Genomic DNA, 20,808 nt, shown 5'->3' on the forward strand with positions numbered 1-20,808 from the left:
TAGGTACCATCAGAAGGAGTTGGGGCCAAAATGTCATGAATGAGGGAGGTAGTAGGATGTGAGGTTGAAGAGATGGGCAGGGCCTAGTCGTGCATAGCCTTATGAGCTATGGTGGGGAGTTTGGATTTTACTCACAGTGCAGTGGGGAGCCTCTGAAAGATTTTAAGCAGATTTGCCTTTTGGAAAAGATCATTCTTGCAGCCAAGAATGGAGACAATTCCTTTCACATAGCAGCACAGTTGAAGGATGACCCCGGGCCTCGTAGAGTGGTTCTGGATGCTTTTATAGATGCCTGGAGAGACTGTTTTACTGAACCTGAGATGGTATTATAAGTATTCCTGACTTGTTTAGTGTTGTGTTGAGCCTCCTTAAGCCCTTTGTGTGCCACAAATACGTCTAGTATAAATCTCATACCATGAACGCGGGTGTGCAAAGAATACAAGTTTCTTCCCCATCTCAGCAGCCTAAGTAAAGATACGAGTTATCCTTGAGTTGCCCTCACGCTGCTCGTACGCCAGCTGTGAATCAGCTGGTGAGTCCCGGCACCTGCTTCCCCAGAGCACGTCGTGCACTGACACTTCTCTCCACGCTCCCTGATGCGACCTGCGCTAACGGTGTACACCACTGGACTGCTGCAGAAGCTCCTCGCTCTTTCCCGCTTCCACCCGTGACCTGTAGTAATACCCCTTCCACGGGGCAGCCATAGTCATTTCTTAAAACACTACATTAGGTCAAGGCACTCTCCTGCTTGCAACACTCCAATGTCATCTCTTCACAATTAGAATAAATTCTATACTATGTTGTGGATTACATCATTCTTTTTTGTAAAATATATTTTTATTGACTTCAGAGAGGAAGGAAGAGGGGGAAAGAGATAGAAACATCAATGATGAGAGAGAATCATTGACTGGCTGCCTCCTGTACGTCCCACATTGGGGATCGAACCCGAAACCCAGGCATGTACCCCGACTGGGACTCGAACTGTGACCTCCTGGTCCATAGGTCAACACTCAGCCAATGAGCCACGCCGGCCGGGTTGGCTTACATCATTCTTAATTATGACCGTTGATATAAACCCCACTCAACGACTTCCTTTTCTTCCTCCCGCCACCCACTCTGCTTGGTGGTTCTCGGGATTGTGAAACAGACAAAGCTCCTTCCGCCTTAGAGGGTTTGTGATGCATGGCTGGCTCCTTCTTGTCATTCCCAACTCGACTTAGAGGTCATCTCTTTCGGGAAGCCTTCCCAGACCACCTCCTCAGAGAGCCACTCATTCATTCTTCACTATATTTAACTCTCGTGGCCCCCATCACCCGATGCTGCTGTTCTTGCTTGTATTGGTTTGTCTTTCTCCTCCTCCTAAGATCTGACCTGCACAAGAGCAGGGACCTTCTCGGTCGTGCTCACCACTGCACTCCCAGTGCCTGTGGATTGCGTTGAGTCAGGGCCGAGACTGAATGCTAGATTTTCTCTATGGGGCCCAGGCGGGGATCTGGCCCATGCGGGAACAGCCTCTCATGGGATGGGCGTTGAGAGCAGGAGCACGCAGTAGGGTTGCTGAGCAGTCCCACGTACCCGGTAAGAAGTTGGTAATGGCCGTGGTCCACCTCACTGCATGCTCTTTGCCAGCAGCTCTGAGCAGCCTAGATGTGGAGACGTGGGTGTTGGGTGGAGTTTACAGTAATGAGGGAGGTAAGGATTCTGGGATGAGGGATGCCCAGTGCAGATCCACTGGAGCCTACTTCCAGAAGGTTCTCAGTAAAAGCAGAACGAATAAATGAATGCAGACAGTGTCTAAACTGGGTTGGGAGGAAGTCACAGCAGGAGAAAGGTTGTAACCTGGCGAGAAAGAAGGAGTCTGGAGGCCTGGGGATGAAAAACAAATGGAGGAGGTCAAGAGATTTAAAATGCTAAGAACAGAGGCATTTAGATCCAAAGTTGGGGCGGTTTCCATGATGACATGGAAGACAGTGGCCTAAATGAAGAGTTCTAATAGGCTGAGGCTGTTGGAAAGTTTTTAAAATTATATTTTTAGCAAGCAATACATCCCTGGTTCCTCATTAAAATTATATTTAAAGGGTAAATATTTTGAAATCTTGCTCCCACCCAAGTTCACATCTTTTTTGGGGTCCCTCCCTGCTACTGCCCTCCGTAGGTTAACACTTTTGTTCATTTAAATATATATATTTTTATTGATTTCAGAGAGGAAGGGAGAGGGAGAGAGAGAAACATCAATGATGAGAGAGAATCATTGATCGGCTGCCTCCTGCACGCCACCTACTGGGGATCCGCAACCCTGGTATGTGCCCTTGACTGGAATTGAACCTGGGACCTTTCAGTCTGCAGGCCAACGCTCTATCCACTGAGCCAAATCAGCTAGGGCAACACTTTTGTTCATTTAGTTTGCATCTTTCCAGTGTCTCTATGTTAATTTAACAAGTACAAATGTACGTTTTTATTCTTAGCCTTGTTACCTCCAAAGTTAACAATGTAGGTTGGAGAGTTTTTTATTGAGGAATGGAAGCTCCAGAGGGCCTCGTGGAAAGGGTTGAGGCGGGGGTGGGGGGAGGGGTGGAGAGGTGGGAGAGTGGGCCATTGGGGAGCAGTGAGGGAACGCGCAAGTGTAGATGATATGTTTCCATGGAAACTGTTATAATAATTGAAAGTTCAGTTTCAGACTGGGGATATGGCACCAAATAAATGACAACAACGGTATGTCATGAAAACAGCTAGGATAACAGAAACCTCTGTGATCCTTCAAAACAAGTAGTAATCCCTTGCCACCCTAGTTTGCCAACCGAGGTTTTACATGGATGTGGTTTTATATTTAGACTAGTGTTCCCGTTGCAGGAAAAGTCCTGCAATAGGATTTCCTGCTGCACTCTACCCCGCCTCCGTTCCTCCCTTGTCGCCCGCCCCGCCTTCTCCTCCAGCCCGCCCGAGTTTCCCTTCACCCCCGGCCCTGACTTCGCTCCTCCCTTCTCCTTCCCCCCGCCCCCCTGGCTTGCTTGCTTCTTCGAAGCTTTACTCCCTTCTGCAGCTCTTGGCTTCTTTCGACACTGTCTTGATATGCAAATTAGCCGCCATCTTTGTTGGGGTAATTTGCATACTCGTCCTGATTGGCTGGTGGGCATGGCTTGGCTGGTGGGCGTGGCTTAGGTGTAGCAAAGGTGCGGTCAATTTGCATATTTGTCTATTATTAGATTAGATGCCCGAGTTTCACATTTTGCAGTCTTGTTAGGCAGATAGATCACACCCCTTAAAGGGGAAAGCACCGCAGGGCAGCTGCTATCCCCCACGTTTTAATGCATTTCAAAGCAAGTTGCAGATGTTGGTACACTGTACCCCTAAACTCTTCAGCATGCATATCATTGAACCAGACTTCAGTATTTGTTTTTAACTATTTTAAGGGGAAATTTACATACAACCTAGGACACAAATAAGTATAGCAACCCATGAGTTTTGAAAAACATGTACTTTGAAACCCTGTGGGGATGTACGTATTAATCTAAAAAATCACACAGATGTGACGTGCCACTGAGCCGGATGCGCCGAGAGCGCCTGCGGAGTGGGGTGGCCTTGCTGAAGGCAGGCAAGGCTTCCAGACCAAAGGGACTCCAGCGGTGTCTGGAGGACTGGCAGGACACAGACCGGGACGGAGCGCATGGAGCTCTCAGAAGGCCTCCTCTTCCTGGTCAGACCCCAGCCAGGCTTGGTTGATCTGGGGCTCCTTTGTAGCGAGGGTGAATTCAACTGTGGGACCGCCCCCCCCCCCCCCCCCCCCGCCGTGTATACTGGCTCAGACACCATGGAAGCTTCCTTTTCACTCATGTAGCAGTACCAGGTGGGTGTTTCTGGCCTCGCCCACGTTCTCCATGTGGTGGTTCCTTCCATCTCATGAGGCTCCATCAATGCCTATGGCCTCGTTCTGTCTTCATTCAGAGGCAGAGGGGAAAGAGAGTATGGAGGAGGCTCAAGTTGCTTCTGAAAAGTCTTAGTTTGGAAATGGTACCCGTCGCTTCTGCCGACCCACTAGTAGAGAGAACTTAGTCTGTTCTCTAAGAGCCTTCCCTCATGCAAGGGAGGCCCGGAGAACAATTTTGGTGGAAAGCTAATCTGTCAGCTACACGCTCTGCTTTTCAGCTGCTGTTGGGGTTTTTCTTGGGGACACAAAAGACCTTCTGCTTTCCCCTTTAAAACTCCCAATCTATCACACCCACACGCAGAAGACTTCAAGCTCCTCCTCCCAGTGATATTTCCTTGTGTTCAAATCATGGAACATTCCAGGTGTTAGTGCTGCTTTTCCTGAAGCACAGCATAAGCTGGGGGTGAATCAAATAGGAAGTTAGTGTATGAAAGGAAAAGAAAGAAGTGGAGCGCCTTTAGAAGCTGGGGCTCATATATTACATTTATCATCTCAAAAAGTCCCATCCGGGTCTGTTGCTCTGTATGCATCTAAGAAGCACTAAAGTCAGCAGCTGAGCGGTGAAAACAAAACCCAGCCTCCTCCTTTAGTGCTTGAGGACCCTAGTGCCACTAAGGAGGCCAAGGGGTGTGGCTGTGGCCCTCCCAGACTCAGCATGCATGCTCTCCAAGGTGCTGATCCAACTCCTTTAGCTCAAAATTCACACAGGCAACAGGTTGAGTAGAGCCTTGGCCAAGTTTCCTAAATATTTGTTATTCATGCACCTGTTTACTTTTTGCCATATACATGCCTCCTTTATAATCCCTTAAATATTTTCTTTAAGTTGATGTCGTTGACTTCCTTTTCTTTTCCTTTTTTAAAAATACTCACCCAAGAAGAATGTTTTTATTGATTTTAGGGGAGAGGAGGGGAGGGAGGAAGGAAGGGAGGGAGAGAGAGCGAGAGCGAGAGCGAGAGCGAGAGAGAGAGAGAGAGAGAGAGAGAGAGAGAGAGCATTGATGTGAGAGAGAAACATTGATCTGTTGCCTCCTGTACATGCCCTGATCAGGGATTGAAGCCAAAACCTAGGTATGTGCCCTGACTGGGAATTGAACCCTCAACCCTTTTGGTGTATGGGGCAACACCCCAACCACCTGAGCCACCCGGCCAGGGCTGACTTCCTTTTCTTGTTCTTAGCATTGCCCAAAGCAGTAATATTGGTGAAACCACAGGCTTGATATGCCTGTTATATGTTTACTAGAGGCCTGGTGCACGAAATTCATGCACTCAGGGTGGGGGTGTCCCTCAGCCCGGATTGCAAGAAGGTGCAGGCCAGGCCGAGGGACCCCACTGGTGCACTATCGGGGCCGGGGAGGGATGTGGGAGGTTGGCCAACAGGGGTGGGGGCTCAGTCCCGATCGATCGGACCCCAGTAGCAAGCTAATTACCGATTGGAGCATCTGCCCCCTGGTGGTCAGTGTACATCATAGCAACTGGTTGACCAGTCGACTGTCTGCTCCCTAGTGGTCAGTGCATGTCATAGGGAGTGGTTGAGCAGCCTTAGCATATCATTAGCATATTACACTTTGATTGGTTGAACGGACAACCAGATGATCAGACACTTAGCATATTAGGCTTTTATTATATAGGATTTTAGTGTGTTTTAAGAGAATTTATTTTTAAAAAAAGTAATTTTGCTCATGGTACAGGTACCACATTTTATGGAAAACTTTCTTAAGATCTTACACTCACACTGACAATTTGGACCTTCAGTTACTATTGTATTTGTAAGGACATGAAGTGTTTTTGCTACATTTCTGTTCATATCTGGACGGCACAGAAAGTCTCCAATCTTCCCTGTCCCCCACATCCTGTCCTTCGAAGAGGAGCACACTCAACATTTCCTGTGTCCTTAGAGACCTTTCCTGTGGTCCTGACTGGCCCTTCTCCGTCATTTCTTCACTGAATTTATCCAGGGAATCAAACCGCTCTTTCGAGATTTGCTGCCTCTGCTCCCCCGACGCCCCTGTGCCTCATCCTTTTGCACTGTAACTTCCGCCCTCAGCAGCTTCTGAAACACCCGTCTCCCAGGTTACCAGTGGTCGCCTGGCTCCTAATTCTCCGAATCTGAGGACAAGGTGTGGTGGCAGCTGTGGCGGCAGAGGGCAGGCGTGAGGGAAAGGAGCTGGGGCTGAGGTGGGACCCCACACCCCATACTAGGGAGATGTTATCACTTTTATAACAACTGCCCTCCGACAGGCATCATTAAGAAGTATGTACTGAGCATCTACTATGTGCCAGGCACTCTTCTAGGGGCAAAGGACATGGCTGTGAACAAAAGAGACAAAATATCTGTCCTCACGGAACCTGTGTTCTGGTGGTGTGGCTATGGCGATGCCGATGCCGATGATGGCACCCCTGGCACCCTGAGCCCTCTCTGTGCCTCAGGCTGTGCTGTAAGTGCTCTCTGTGTACTGGCTCACACTTACGCTGTAATGCAGGACTGCTATCCCCATTTTACAGATGAGAAAGGAGACGCAGAAACACCACACAGCTAGTTAGCGGCACTTAACTGACCAGGTTTGGTTTAGATATGTGCGATCTTGGGTTCTTGATTGCAGACACTTAACACTTGCATTTCTACTCTACACAGTGGTCCCTTCTCCGTGCCACAAACATATTTGGGAGGTTAACCATTTTCCCTTCTCATTTTCTCACTTTCCCCTCTGTTTTCCCTCCACCTGCTAAGCAGTTTGCACGCCTTGGTGTTTCTCTGCGCCTCTGCCATCAGACTAGCTGCATGCCCGTACGCTGACGGACACTCCGGGTTTTCTGCTCTTCCCACATCACTCTGGGCCTGTCCACCCATCTATGTGGGGACGCTCATTGGAACTGCACCATCAGCAGGGATTCCCAAAGGGGCCCACGAGAATGGACTTCACTCCTCTGGCCTCTGCCCTCTCGCCTCCTCTTAGGCTTCAGCTCATGGGATCCTCCAAGTCTTTTCTATTCAGCCCCCAACTTCCATTTCTTCTAGCCCGCAACTCGATTCCCATTCTATTACCCCCACCCCATCACCTCCAACTCTTATTGAGCTCGTACTCATTGCCAGGGACCATGCTATGGATTCTCATGCATGACATCATATTAATTCTCACCACAGCCCTGCACGGCAATTACTGATGTTAACCCTGTTGTACCTCTATGGAAATTGTGAGTCAGAGCCCAGCCGGTGTGTCTCAGTGGTTGAGCGTCAACCTATGAACCAGAAGGTCACAGTTCAATTCCTGGTCAGGGCACATGCCCAGGTTGCAGGCTCGATCCCCAGTAGGGGGCGTGCAAGAGGCAGCCAATTGATGATTTTCTCTCATCATTGTTGCTTCTATCTCTCTCTCCCTCTCCCTTCCTCTCTGAAATCAATAAAAACATATTTTTTAACTTAAAAAAAATTGTTGAGTCAGAGAGGTTGAGTGACCTCCCTGGGAAGAGACAGGACGCGGATATGAAACGAAGTTTTGTGATTCCAGTTGCCTCTTCCCATCACAACGGCTCTCTTCTCTGCTTCGGGGCCACTCATCCCCACCACCCTGCGAGCCTTTCCTCGGGGACAAGCGTCGGGATTCTGCAGAGGCACAATGACATGGGGCACCTCCTTCCACGCGGAAACTTAGGAAGTGTCTTGTGATTGCATTGTTATCAGGGCACATATGTTCATGTTACATCCTAAAGCCTTTTCTTCAACCTCAAAGTTTATTCATTTCCCGTGATTTAAAAGAAATTAAGACACTCTCATGAGCCCCTAAAAAGGACCGTGCCCTTCCCCACATGGCACAGCACATGCTTCCTGAAGTTGGCCCTAGTGGCTGGCACCAGCCCCCCAACAGAACCTCCACGCTTGTCTCCCGAGAGCCCTGGCCACTCGTGCGAGCTGTGGGTGGGCACAGGGCAATCCAGGGCTCCAGGCCCCAGTGGCAGCGTCTCCTGCTGGAGCCAAGCCCAGCACTGGAGCAGGACAGGAAGAACTGCCGCGGAGATTACAGTCAGGTTAGCTCAAACCTGTAGCCAAGGCCTTTTCTAAAGTCGTGGCGCCTGTGGTGGGGTCGCCCTCCTTTTCCTCTCATCGGTGGTGGATGCACGGCTCACATGCATGCATGCTCTGGGCGGGTTATAACCTGCAGACAAGCCCGTCCCTTTATCACCTGCCGCGCGCCTGCCCCCCCACCCCCTCCCGGGAGCTCCTGGATCACAGGCTCGCAGACAGCTCGCAGCCTTTGCCGCTGCCGCCTTGACCCCCTCCCGGAGAAGGTTCACATTTGCTGTCTGATCTTGCTTCCAGCCTTCTCTTTGGTTCCATCCCAATTACAGCACGCTCCTCCCAGCCCCAGTCTTTCATATGCGATTCTGATTGCTGCGTATTTTTGCCAACTCATCTCCCCAAATCCTGCGAGGCCCTCTCACTCTCCCAATTCTTCCAGGCCCTTCTCGTGCAGGGCCGGCTCGGCTCTTCTGCCCTGCCTTCGCTCCTCAGTACACAGTAAATGACAAGCAAGAATGTATAAGGGTCCCTTTTCAATAACGAAAGGAAAGTGCCTGGACGCCTGGGGTTGCAGCCCCCCTGCCCTGCAGGAAGCAGCCCGTCCAGTGGGAGTGAGGACGGGCCGCTCACTGGGAAGACGCGGCATGCTTCTGTGGGTCTCCCAGCACCAAAGGCAGGCAGGGCGTGCGTGGGGAGGCGAGGGCTTCTGGAAGCCGACAGCCACGGTCTGTCCTGCCCCAGCCTGTCACCTGCTTCTCTTTGGTTCCATCCCAAGCACTTCTTCAATTAGCCAGTGCAGGCAAGTTAAGATGGGACACACTGGATTAGGGTGGCCCAATCCAGTGACTGGTGACAGACCTCAGCTCTGTCAGGTCCTGCGCCCTCCATGCAGCCATCTCGCCTGCATCCTCCTGAGCTGGTTCAGAGGCTCACAGCTCTGCTGCGAGGAGTTCCTGACTCCCACCAGCACGGCCATCACCTAAAACAACCCCAACAGCAGAAACCTGGAGGGAATAGTCGGCCAACACCGTGCACATGTGTTGGGTGTGCGGACGTAGATGGTGAATGTGAGTAAACGAGCCCTCGCTTATTGCAGCTCCCCTTACGCCGTCCCGCTTCCCGTTATGAACCGACCTCCCTGAAACCACTGCAGGCTGGGTGATGGGCTTTGAGCCCTGAGGACGTGTCTTAAGTGTGTCACATGCACTGTTCATGGAATCTTCACAGTGACCTTGGGGCGGGAGAGGGGGGGGGCGCTGTTGTCTCCACTTTCCTTGAGGAGCCGGGAGAGCAGAGGGTGGAACTGGAGCCTGTAGCAGGGGTGCGGCTCACACCCCGCAGCTGGCTCCTGCCCGTAGGCCAAGGCCGCACAGCTCACTGCGCTCAGCCCTGCCGGCACCCACACCCGCACCCGCACCCGCACCCGCACCCGCACCCGCACCCGCACCCGCAGGCTCAGGGAGCCTTGGCGCACAGGGCAGGGCAGATTTCGGACCCGGCTTCCTGTGTGCAGCTCTTAGTTGAAATGAATGAGGGGCGGGCCCTGGTGTTTCACTGCATCTTCTTTCCTGAAAGGCCTCAGTTAGCGGTCTGTTTTCCAGGGACCATGTAAAAACAGTGACGTTAAATCTGTTTTTATTTTAACCACCTAGTTTTGTGTAATATAGCATATGAATCAAAGAAGATGGACTAAACACACAGGTCAGCAGCATTGATTTGAGCTCACAAGGACACGCCAGTACCCGGAATTGGTTCCTCTTGGTTCTGTCCTACCAATTCCCTGGCATCAGTGGCTGGAAGTGACCAGAGTTTTGAGATGGTTGTTCCCAATCAACAGTGAAACGCTTCTCTGAAACCCAGGAGAGAAGGGGGAGAGAGAGAGAAACCCAACCGAACTTCCTCATAAAGCACAGAGGCTCCGTCCAGGCTTAGCTCTCCTGCCCTCTCCTCCCTCCCCAGTCGCTGCGAGTCATTTTTTGGGGGGTGGGGGGGGGTGGGGGTGGGGGTGCAGTGACAGTTGCTTCACAATAGCAAGTCCTGAGAGCCGGATGGAGCCAAAGCACCTCCACGCTTCACTCTGCTTCACTCTCCCCAGGGCCTGCTCTGCCAGCAGCCAAACTTCAACCTGATGAAATCCAAGGTGACATGGCATCACATAAAGGATTTAAAGCGTGTCACCCGTCAGCCTGACTTCCGGCCTGAAAACTGTTTGTCTGTTGCACAGACCCATGCCTCACTGTCAGCAACCCTGCCAGAGCGGTGCGCTCATGGCAATGATGGCCCTACGCTGACCTCGTCATCGCCCAGAGTCCGCGTGCACCTCAGGGTCACCGCTGGCGGTGCCCATCGTGGGGACGATATAACGACAGGGTCCCCCTGTGGTGTCAGCGAGTGTCCCCAGTGCCCCATCCTCTGCTCTGCCTGTCACTCCTCCGCCCCGACCCCTAGCAACCACTGGGCGTTTTCCGTCTCCAGGGTGCTGCCTTCCCCAGATGTCAGGTAGTTGGAGTCGGGCAGTGTGTAACCGTGTGGAGCTTTTGTTTTAAGTTTAGAAAACCTCCCATAATCACTCACGAATGGCCACGCTGTGCGCTGCGCACCCCTGCAGCTGCTCTCAGTTGTGTCTAGTCAGCTTGAAATTGCGTCCACGCAGCAGTTCAGCCTGCCCGGATCCACGCTATTAACTCCCAATTAGCATCTCCCCGCTCTCCACTTCTCAGTTCTTCCTGAAGCACCTCTTCAATTAGCCACTCCACCCAGGGCCTGCTCCAGCGCGCCGTTAGAAGCCAGAAGTCCTTTCTAGGCTGCTCATTTGTTTGCTGCTAGAGGCAGGGGCATTCGATTCCCCAAACCACACGACTTCCTGTTCGATTAGTGTGACATGTATGTGTGGATGGACATGCTTAGGAAACCTGACCCAGGGTTGAATGGCAGAGTGCACTCTGGAGAATTGAAATTAGGGTCTGCAAGAGAACCTAGATAACAATGACTTCACAACGCTGGGGAAAGAAGGCCCAGACCACGTGAGGACCCTTCAGGGAGGGGAGCGTAGCGCTGGGAGAGCCGCGGAGGTGCACTGAGCTCTCCGCGTGCCCTGTGAGCTAACGGGCTCGTGCCTGCATCTCGCCCCACGTCCAGCTGCTGCAAGATCTCCTGCCCGTGTGCCAGGCCTCTGTTTCTTGGGAGGGTGGCGTAGGCCAGCCCCTCGCCCCTGCCTGGTCTGAAGAAGGGCTCTGGCAAATCTCCATGCCAGAAAAGACGGTCTGTGGGGGTGCCAGGTGTGGCAAGTGCCGTGAAGACCAAAGCAGAGGGAGGGCCTGGGGAGCGGCAACGGGCTGAGCTTCAGAGAAGGTGGTCGGGAGGGGGGGGACCTCTGCCAGGGGGGCGCACGGAAGGGCGAGGGGCCAGACTGCTGGCATCTCATGTCGGGGGGAGTCCTGCCAGCAGGAGAGCGGGCTGAGGATGGGGCAGGCAGAGAGGAGCAGGGGCGCTGCGGACAGCAGGCTGGATCCTGGCGCTTCGCCCAGGAACGAGGTTGGGTGTGTTTGAATGTAGAGCTGACCACCCTCGCTGATGTAAGAGGAGAACTGAGGGCGGCTGTTGACATGGGAAGTGGACGGTGGGTCTTTGGTCCCTGCCTGTCTCTGCTTTACTCGGTAGTAAGGCAGAGGACACACAGCTCCCTCAGGGCGAGTCTCCTTCGCCAGCTGAGAACCGCAGCGGCCCCCGGGCTGTCCCTGAGGGACGAGGCTGACGATGGCCCCTGCAGTGGGCACAGCGGCCTCCCCAGACAGTGCTGAGGTCCTCAGGGCCGGTGCCTGTGCCCGACCTTGTGTGGACACGGGGTCTGGGCAGGTGCAGGCAACGTAAGATGGGACACGCTGGATTAGGGTGGCCCAATCCAGTGACTGGTGATTTTTTGAGGCCATTTGGGCACGACACGGAGACCCAGGGAAGACCGCCGTGTGGAGACAGACGGACTGGAGTGATGGAGCAAGGCAAGGAGCACCCAGGGTTGCTGGCCCACACGGGGCGGGAGAGGCTGGGCAGGCTCTGCCTCTGAGCCTCTGGAGACAGATCCCCCCCCCCCCACCCCATTCCAGACTTCTGGTCTCCAGACTGAGAGCAAATTCCTGTTGCTTCAGGCCACAGTTTCTGGTCTTTGTTGCAGCAGCCACGGAAGCCAGTACAACCGCCGGCTATTTGCACTCCCCACTCGCAGCACCGCTCACACCTTACCCCACAAAGTCCCCTCAGCGCCACCCAAAGCTGAGTATTGTGGGCATCCCTGCTGTGCAGACGAGGAAATCAAGGCTCAGCAAGGTCACATGACCTCCCAAGGTCCAGCGCGAGCACATGGTAGAACTTGACAGGTACCAGGTCTTCTTGTCTGGAGTCTGAGCCAACCATCAGGAGCCTGGGCCGTGGCCAGGAGCCAGGATCCCTGGCTCACTCGTCGCCTGCTCTGCAGCCAGAATGCCCTGCGCCCCTCCCCCCCCTCCCCCCGCCCCTGCATTCTCTGCGGTCGTCGCTGGAGCCCTGCTGTCTTCATGTCTCCCCAGAAGACGCGTGGGTAGCAGGTGTGGCTTGGGTTGGATAAGAATGTCCCTACACACATCCTTTCCTCTGGTTGGAATGTGAACAAACAGCCCTCCCCGACCCCCGCCATTGCTATTGACTGAAGTGGAAGCTCCTGACCATTCATCCAAGGCCTCTTCCACCTAAAGGAACATGTGCCGTCGGCGGCCAGAGCACCAGCTGCCTCCTGCCATTCTCCCTGCTGATGCTCAGTGCCCAGGAGGGAGGTCAGGGCTTCTCAAGCCACTTGCTGTGAGGAACCAGGGCCATGTCCACCCTGTCGCGGGCACGCCACCGAGCCCAGCTTATCGCAACGAGTGCGTGGTGTGTTAGTGGAGAAAGGCAGCAACTCGCCCTCTGCGGCTGGGAATTAGTCCACAGGGTCCCAGGTCCGAGCAGGCAGGTGGAGGGAAAGGAGGCCAAGGGCCAGGGTCTGGGACCGAATCCGGAACATCCCAGCAATCACTTGAAGGGGCAGCCGCACAGCACAGCTGTGGAACCTGGGCCTCGGGGAACGAGGAGGGATGTGGTTGAGCATGACTTAGGAGACAGTGACACAGGAAGAGCCTTTCCTAGCGGACAAGTCAGCTAGCTCCCCTCCGTAAGGCAGGGGCAGGGGCAGTACCACGCTCCACCTTCGCGGGGGTGAAAGGAGGTGACGCACAGAGTGCGTAAGATGTGGGTGTGGTATCTTCATGGACCTGGCTAGTCCCCTCCCCTCATGTGTCTATTGCTACATTAACCAGTCACCCAAAACTCAGAGGTTTAAACCAACAGCAATCCTCTCTCACCTCTCGTAGCCCCTGGGGGTCAGGGAATTGGGGTGCTCGCTGGTGGGTCTGGCTCGGGGGTCTCTCCTCCGTGGCTGGAGCTGGGACAGCTGGGGCTGACACACCTGGAGCCACCTGGGCACCGGGCTCTGCATGTGGTCGCAGGGTCTCTCCACGTGGCCTCATTCTGTGGCCTCGCCAGCACAGTGACCGCAGGGCTCCAGAGGCAGGCGCCAAGAGAAACGGACAGAAGCTGCTGCCTGGGAATCCACCTGGGCCACGTGCACTGTCGGGTGGGGACACATGCGTTGTGTTATTATTGAGCAATATTCCTGTAAGATGGCAGCTTCTTTGAAAAAGGGGAATAAGAGGCATAGACTTCCAGTTATAAATAAACTAGAGGCCCGGTGCATGACATTCATGCACTGGGGGTGGGGGAAGGTCCCTCAGAGTGGGCCTAAGCCACAGTTGGACACCCTTAGCGCTCCTGCAAAGGCGGGAGAGGCTCCCGCCACTACTGCTGCTCTCGCCAGGGGGCAGCTCCTGTACTGAGCGTCTGCCCCCTGGTGGTCAGTGCTTGTCATAGAGACCGGTCATTCTGCAGTTCAGTCGATTTGCATATTACCCTTTTATTATAGAGGATAGGATAACCACAGGAATGTAGAGTCAGCACAGGGAACATAGTCATCCCTAATAACTTGGTATGCTGACAGATGGGTGCTAGACTTATGGGGGATCACATCGTAAGGCACATAAATGTGGAATCACTAGGTTGTACACCTGAAACTAAAATAATGCTGTGTGCCAACTATACTTCAATACAAAAAGAAAAGGAAAGCTTGATTAGAATATTAAGGAAAAAGGAAAGTTCCCTTCTCATCCCATGAATGACTGCCGAGAAGTTGTTAGGAAGATCAAGACAGAAGGAGTGTTTACTTCTGGACACCTCCTCACCCCCATATTGAATGAGTCCATTTTGACGGTACCTCAGAGTTCCTCCCAGCACACATTTGGTGCTTAGACTCCAGAGGAGAGGAGGCGATAGTTAGAGTGCAGACCCCGGGCCATGCCCAGAGCCTTCTGGGTGGGAGGAGGGCTGGGAATCTGTGCTAAGCTGGGGCCCGGGGATTCTGACACAGGCCAGAGGCACTGTCTCTTTATAAAGAAAAGAACTTGCACCGACTGGTGTGGCTCAGTGGTAGAGCATCAACCTATGAACCAAGAGGTCACGGTTTGATTCCTGGGAAGGGGCACCTGCCCAGGTGGTGGGCTCAATCCCCAGTGTGGGGCGTGCGGGAGGCAGCCGATCAATGGTTCTTTCTCATCATGGATGTTTCTATCTCTTACTCCCTCTCCCTTCCTCGCTGAAATCGATAAAAATGTATTAAAAAAAAAAAAAAAAGGAATTTGACTTGTGTTAAGGGGCTTCCTGAATTTTGTATTTTCATTAAGATTTTGAGCTACTCCAGCAATAACTCTGTCTTGTAGGCTCTCTAAGAAACATAAATTCACTCAGACTGATTTAATTTAAATGAGAAGGATAATTTTATTGGAGGGATAGGGAGGTTTCTAGTGGGAAACAACCGAGCCTCCCGAGAGGCTGGAACCAGGAGCTGGGAAGCGAGGCGTCCGCTCATTCTCCGACATCCTCCTCCTCACACGTCTGTTCTGTCCTTCGCCTGCCTGTGGTGAAACGACCACTGTCAGCAGCTGTGTGTTCTCTCAGGGCCCAGGACTGACTACTTGGAGTATCCTCATTGCAAATTCTTAGGGAGAGAATCTGATTGGCTCAGCTTAGGTCGGCCATCTACCAATCAGCTATGGCCAAGTGGGTCCACTGCCCAATCAGAAGGTTCTTCCTTAGAGGCTGCCGGTCACTGCTCCCTCTGGCACAGCCCCGACCAGTGACAATATTGATGTGTCGTGAGCCACACCAGTGATTACCCTCCCTGACTGGGACCAGGCTGCATGGATGGAGGCCCTAGGACAACAGGAGAGGCACTGAAATACCACATTCACCGTCCTGTGATCATGTCTGAGGTCTTTCTCCCGCTCTGGAGCACAAAGTCAGAGCATGTTCCTGCTGGCTCATTGCCGTTCCCCCATGCTTACAGGCTCGTAATGAATATTAAATGAATAAGGGAATGAGAGCCCCATATTTAGTTTGATCAGGAATCCCCTCTTTCCACAAATATTTATTGAGCACCTACTGTGTGCCAGGGACTATTCCAGGGTCTTGGGTTACACCAGGGAACAAAACAGGCAAACATACCTGCCCTCATGGGATTACATTAGCCCCTTGGCTGGGCGCTGACCCATATCCCGAAGGGACCGCTACGTGGCCTCTGCTCTGGAACCGTCTCTGTTGGTTGGGTGGAGCCACTGCAAGTGTGAGGTCTGTGGGTGTTTAGTGTCAGTGGGAGCCCGTGGACAAAGCCGGGGAGGCTGTGACGGACATGAGCTCCCCGGCTCCGGGCCCCCACCCAGCCTGCCTGCTGTGTCTCCCCAGGTCATGCTCTCCGAGCGGAAGGGCACAGACGAGCTCTACGCCGTGAAGATCCTGAAGAAGGACGTGGTGATCCAAGACGACGACGTGGAGTGCACCATGGTGGAGAAGCGGGTGCTGGCCCTGCCCGGGAAGCCGCCCTTCCTGACCCAGCTGCACTCCTGCTTCCAGACCATGGTAACTCGGGGGGGCCCTGGCGCTCCGCCTCCAGCGTTTCAGTGGGTTTGGGCCAAAGCTGTCCCAGAGACGCCCGGGTGCTTCCCATCGTGGCAGGGCCTGGGGCCCAGAGAAGGCTGCTGAGTTTCGCAGGCGGCCCTGAGCCGCGCTCCCCTGGGGCAGGTGCCTTCCCCACGTGACATGGACCTCCTTGGAGGAGGGGTTGCCTGAGGACACAGCCCTCGGAGGACTCCTAGGTGTGAGCTCAGAGCTGTGGCTCCCGAGAGGGGACATTTGTGCACTAGCCTCTGTAGACTGTGACTCCAACTCTGAGAGCAAGAACTCCCTGTACGAACTGCCTAGCCTTGTCCCTGCTTAAACTAGACCTTGGCCTCCACACCCAAGGAGGGGGGACCAGAGCCCCTACTGCAATTATTGGTTTGAATCCTTCAATAAAAAGGCACGCGATGCCCTCATCTAGCGCCTGCTTCCCCAGGGGTGCAGTTCACGTGGGAAAGGCAGGATGAATGCTTGATTCGTTCTCGTTGTTGAACAGTTTCCATGAGTTGGTCCATTATTATGCTCCAAAGGTGACTAAAGTTTGCTTTTAAAATGAAATGTTCGAGTAAGGGAGTCAGTGCAAAGAAAAGTACACTCAGAGAGCAGTGGTTCATGCTGTCTGCAGACTTGGCAAAGATGGAGAAGGGCGTGCTCTCTAGTCCAACTCTGGGGAGTTAAGGCCTCAAGGAATGCACATGGGGGCTGCGACCGGACCAGACTAGACCCTCAAGCCTCTAGGCCCCTCCCTTCCCATCTTCTCTTTTTCCGTCGGTGGTCCCCAGGTGGTCCCCAAGTCGCCTGGCGGCATCCGCGCGGGAAGAGGGCTCAGTGTGGTGAATGCACTGGATGGAGACCTTGTCTCGAGGCGAGGCTGGGCCTGTGGAGCGGTTTTCCATTTCAGTTGCGTGTGTTGAGACTGGGAGAAATCAGTCACCTGGGATGAATATTTGCTGAAGTTCAATGTCTTCATTTGTAACTGACTGTTTTAAAAACGATACATTAACTTTGAAATTACTCCTGACGGTTGGGCGGTGTGTGCTTCCGGGGATGGGAGAGCAGGGCTGGTCGCGTAGAGTAGGTCTCCTCACAGTGGGGGACACTTGCAGGGCATGAGGAAAGGTTTGGACCCCAGAGAGAGCCCAGAGCGTGCGATGCAGCGGGTGCTTGTTTTGCGTGGCCGGAGCCCACGCTGGAGGCCTGGAGGCCTGGAGGCCTGGAGGCCTGGAGGCCGGTGCAGTGTCCCGATCCCGCCGGGCCCGGAGGGAGCATGGGTCCTGCCCTCATCCCATTGCACACACAGATGCGGGGCTGAGGCCGCACAGCTGGTGCTTCAGGGCCAGGATTGAACCCAGGCAGCCAGGCTCCGAGTGGCTTTGCATTAACCTCTGCTTTTGAGTGTGAATCACAATGTCCACTCCCTGACACCCTGGGCGGGACGCAGCACCGCCCGAGCCCTCAGGAGCCCTGCCCCTCTCCCACCTGCGCAGACGCGCCCGGTGCTCCATCCCTCAGCTTTCCCACCTCGGAGAGGAACTGGCTTCCCAGCTGAGTGTGCCATTCAAACACTTGGTTTCCTCCTAGGCTCCCCAAAGGTATTGTGACAGGGGACTGTCCCCCACGTTGCAGGGAAGGATTGACGACCCGGGATGCTGGGTAGTTCTCCCTAAACACAGAACCGGGCACAGGCCAGCTGGACGCCCCCGAGGTTTGCCAGTCCAGTGTGTTGAGCTGCCACCAGAATGACCTTCATAGTGGAGACGACAAGGACAAGAGCACAGCTGGCCCTGGGGGCGCCAGGCCCTGCTCAGCCCGCAGGCGTCCCCACGCTGCCCTCCGGCAGCTCTGGGCGGCTGCTCCTGCCCCGGGGAGGCAAGGACACGGGTGTGCAGAGGCGCCCGGGACTCCTGCCGCGCGCACGGGCAGCGTGGCCCTGGGACGGGTTCCTAAGACTCTCGGGCCCACCCTCAGGCGCCGGGCCACCTGCCTCGCTCCAGATTCTCCCTCTGGTTTAGGAATTATTTTCACTTTCATGATCACATCTAGTTTTCACAAGGAGGCTCTTCCCACCCTGCACAGAGGATGCGGGCTGGCTCAGGTCACCAGCGCTAAGCGGCAGGTCCTCGTGCCCTGCACGTGTCCCCCACTGTGAGGAGCCCTACCTCCCGCAGGGACGAGGCACTGTTGGAAAGATCGATGAGGGAGCGGTTTAAAGTGTAAGGAGCATCTACACGAGCGAGCCGCTGTTAGCGCGGCTCAGGTGAGCCGCACGGCGACTCCCTGCTGGGGGGCCCCCCGAGGAGGTCGCCTGCCTCACGCTCACCCTCTGGAGCCGCACATTCTCTGCACCCCAGACGGGTGCCCCGGAGGAGGCAGCCCGGGCTGGAAAGGCAGAATCTCTAGAGCCGTGTCCCTAAGAGTCCGACCAGCACTGCCCTGGACAGAGGCCAATGCTTACGGTGCCGCCAGCAGTGTTACGTGCTGGCATCAACGGTTCGGGACGCAGCTGTCACTGTGAGGGGACAGCAGGACCAGGAGCGACAAGCCCCTGTCCCAACAGCAAGGCCGTAAGCCACGGCGGCAACAAAGCAAAGCGGCTGAGGCGGCTGGGTTGGGACAGGGAGATGCTGCTTAGGGTAGGAGGACCCGGAAGGTCTTCCTGCTGAGGATGGCATTGAAGCAGCTAGTGAGGGAGGGAGGGAGGGAGGGAGGGAGGGAGGGAGGGAGGAGGCATGACAGTGTCTGGGGCCAAGTGCCCTCGACAGCAGGACCCTGCGGCGGTGCCCGGGCGGACGCGCGCTCGGGCGGACGCGCGCTCGGCGTGAGAGGAGCAGCGAAGGCCACTGTGGCGGAGTGGATTGTCAGTTTGTGTTTTGTGATCAGAATTTCTTTATGAATCAGCTTCCTTTAAAAAATGACAAACCTGGTGGAACGCTGCAAATTTGATGTTTGTCTTGCCAGAGATTTAGAATTTGAAGATAAAAGATCCTTAATACGATTTACAAAAAAACCCCACACACCTTAAGGTGGTCAAAATAGATAAAAGAGAACAAAGAATCTACTGATATACAAAGCGCCCTTTGTCATTCTTAAAATGATGCAAATTTAATGCCTAAAACCTTGTGTAGAAAAGCAGAGTTCTGTCAGATGTGTTCTTAGACGATTGGATTTGAAACCTTTGACAAATATGCATGATGCAATTTTAACTGAAAATGTAGGAGATCCATTTATTTAAGAGATGATTCTAACTGTGTGGAAGTGGAATGTGCACATAGAAAGGCCCAGGAAGAGACAGGCACAGACCAATCAAAACGCTGGTGTGAATTAGGGAGGTCACGGGTGACCTTCTTTGTCTTGAAAAGTGTCTGTCGCAAAGCAGTTTGCAGTGTCACGTGCACCACAAGGTGGAAGCGCTGACACCCGACAGACGCAGAAGCCATGGGAGGGCGCGAGTGCTTGGAGGTTGCTCCCTGGGTGAACTGGCCTCAGGTGGACGGGGCAGGGGAGGCGTCCTCTAGCGAGCACAGGGGGTAAGCGTGCGCACCTCCGGTACAGAAACCCGGGGCTGTGGTGCCCTGATAGCTCTGCACGTGGGGTCATTGTCTTTAACGGGGGCACGGTAAGCGAGAGTAAGATGGTGATATACCGAGTGCAGGAGCAGCAGTGAGCGGAGGCCACCTGCGCCCCGCTGGGCTGGGGGCATCTTGCTGCGGGGACATGAGGGGATTAGGTTTCCCAGAGGCAGTTGTCAGCCGCCACATTCACGAAATTTCCCCACTGCCAGTGGGCACAGGCAGTGAAGCCTCCTTAGCAAAACATCTATTTTAAATGTTTTCTTTTCAATTGAACATATGCACTTCTTTAAAAAAAAATGGAATTGGATTTTATGAGTCATTGAAGGATAGAAGTTACTTCCCAAATTTGCTGTCTTGGCCCAATAAGAACTCAGTTGCAAGGCATGCTGGGAGGGACATCAACCCAGAATGCAGGAGGGGGCAGGGAGGGGGATGAAGATGATTGCACTTGTAGGGTTGGCCCCTGATGACATGTCTGCTGAGCACCAAGAGTGTCCAAGAAGTCCTGGTGCCTCAGGTGGGCTCTGGGCTGGCAGCAGCCTCCAAGGAGGTGGTCTGGCACAGGGCGCTGCAGAGGCAGCTCGGGCAGCAGTCTCAGCCAGGAGGGTGGGTTGCAAGAAACAGAGCACGCCTCCTTCAGACTTCCTTTTTAAAATATATATACTAGAGGCCCAGTGCATGAAATTCATGCATGGGGGGAGCGTCCCTCAGCCCAGCCTGCACCCTCTCCAATCTGGGACCCCTTGAGGGATGTCCGACTGCCCATTTAGGCCCGATCCCACCCAGGCCTAAACGGGCAGTTGGACATCCCTCTCACAATCCAGGACTGCTGGCTCCCAACCACTCACCTGCCTGCCTGCCTGATTGCCCCTAACCGCTTCTGCCTGCCATCCTGATTACCCCCTAACCACTCTCCTGCCAGCCTGATCGACACCTAACTGCTCCCCTGCCTGCCCGATTGCCCCTAACTGCCCTCCCTTGCTGGCCCGGTCACCCCTAACTGCTCTCCCTTGCCAGCCTGGTCACTCCTAACTTCCCTCCCCTGCAGGCCTGGTCCCCCCCCAACTGCCCTCCCCTACAGGCCTGGTTGCCCCCAACTGCCCTCCCCTGCAGGTCTGGTCCCTCCCAACTGCCCTCCCCTGCTGGCCATCTTGTGTCCACATGGGGTGGCCATCTTTGACCACATGGGGCGGCCATCTTGTGTGTTGGAGTGATGGTCAATTTGC

At 54.2% G+C, this 20,808-nt stretch overlaps 1 protein-coding gene across 4 annotated transcripts in view; it reads left to right on the forward strand.

The window, feature by feature from the left end:
* The window catches only part of PRKCB (protein kinase C beta), a 305,124-nt gene that overhangs the window by 239,017 nt on the left and 45,299 nt on the right, over nt 1-20,808 (forward strand). For all 4 annotated transcript variants that reach the window (XM_008152760.3, XM_008152759.3, XM_054714439.1 and 1 more), the window contains one exon: nt 15,798-15,971. In XM_008152760.3, coding sequence (XP_008150982.1) covers nt 15,798-15,971 — 174 coding nt within the window. The remainder of the gene's footprint in view (nt 1-15,797; nt 15,972-20,808) is intronic.

This window comes from Eptesicus fuscus, chromosome 4 (assembly GCF_027574615.1).
Source record: "Eptesicus fuscus isolate TK198812 chromosome 4, DD_ASM_mEF_20220401, whole genome shotgun sequence".
Lineage (NCBI taxonomy): Eukaryota > Metazoa > Chordata > Mammalia > Chiroptera > Vespertilionidae > Eptesicus > Eptesicus fuscus.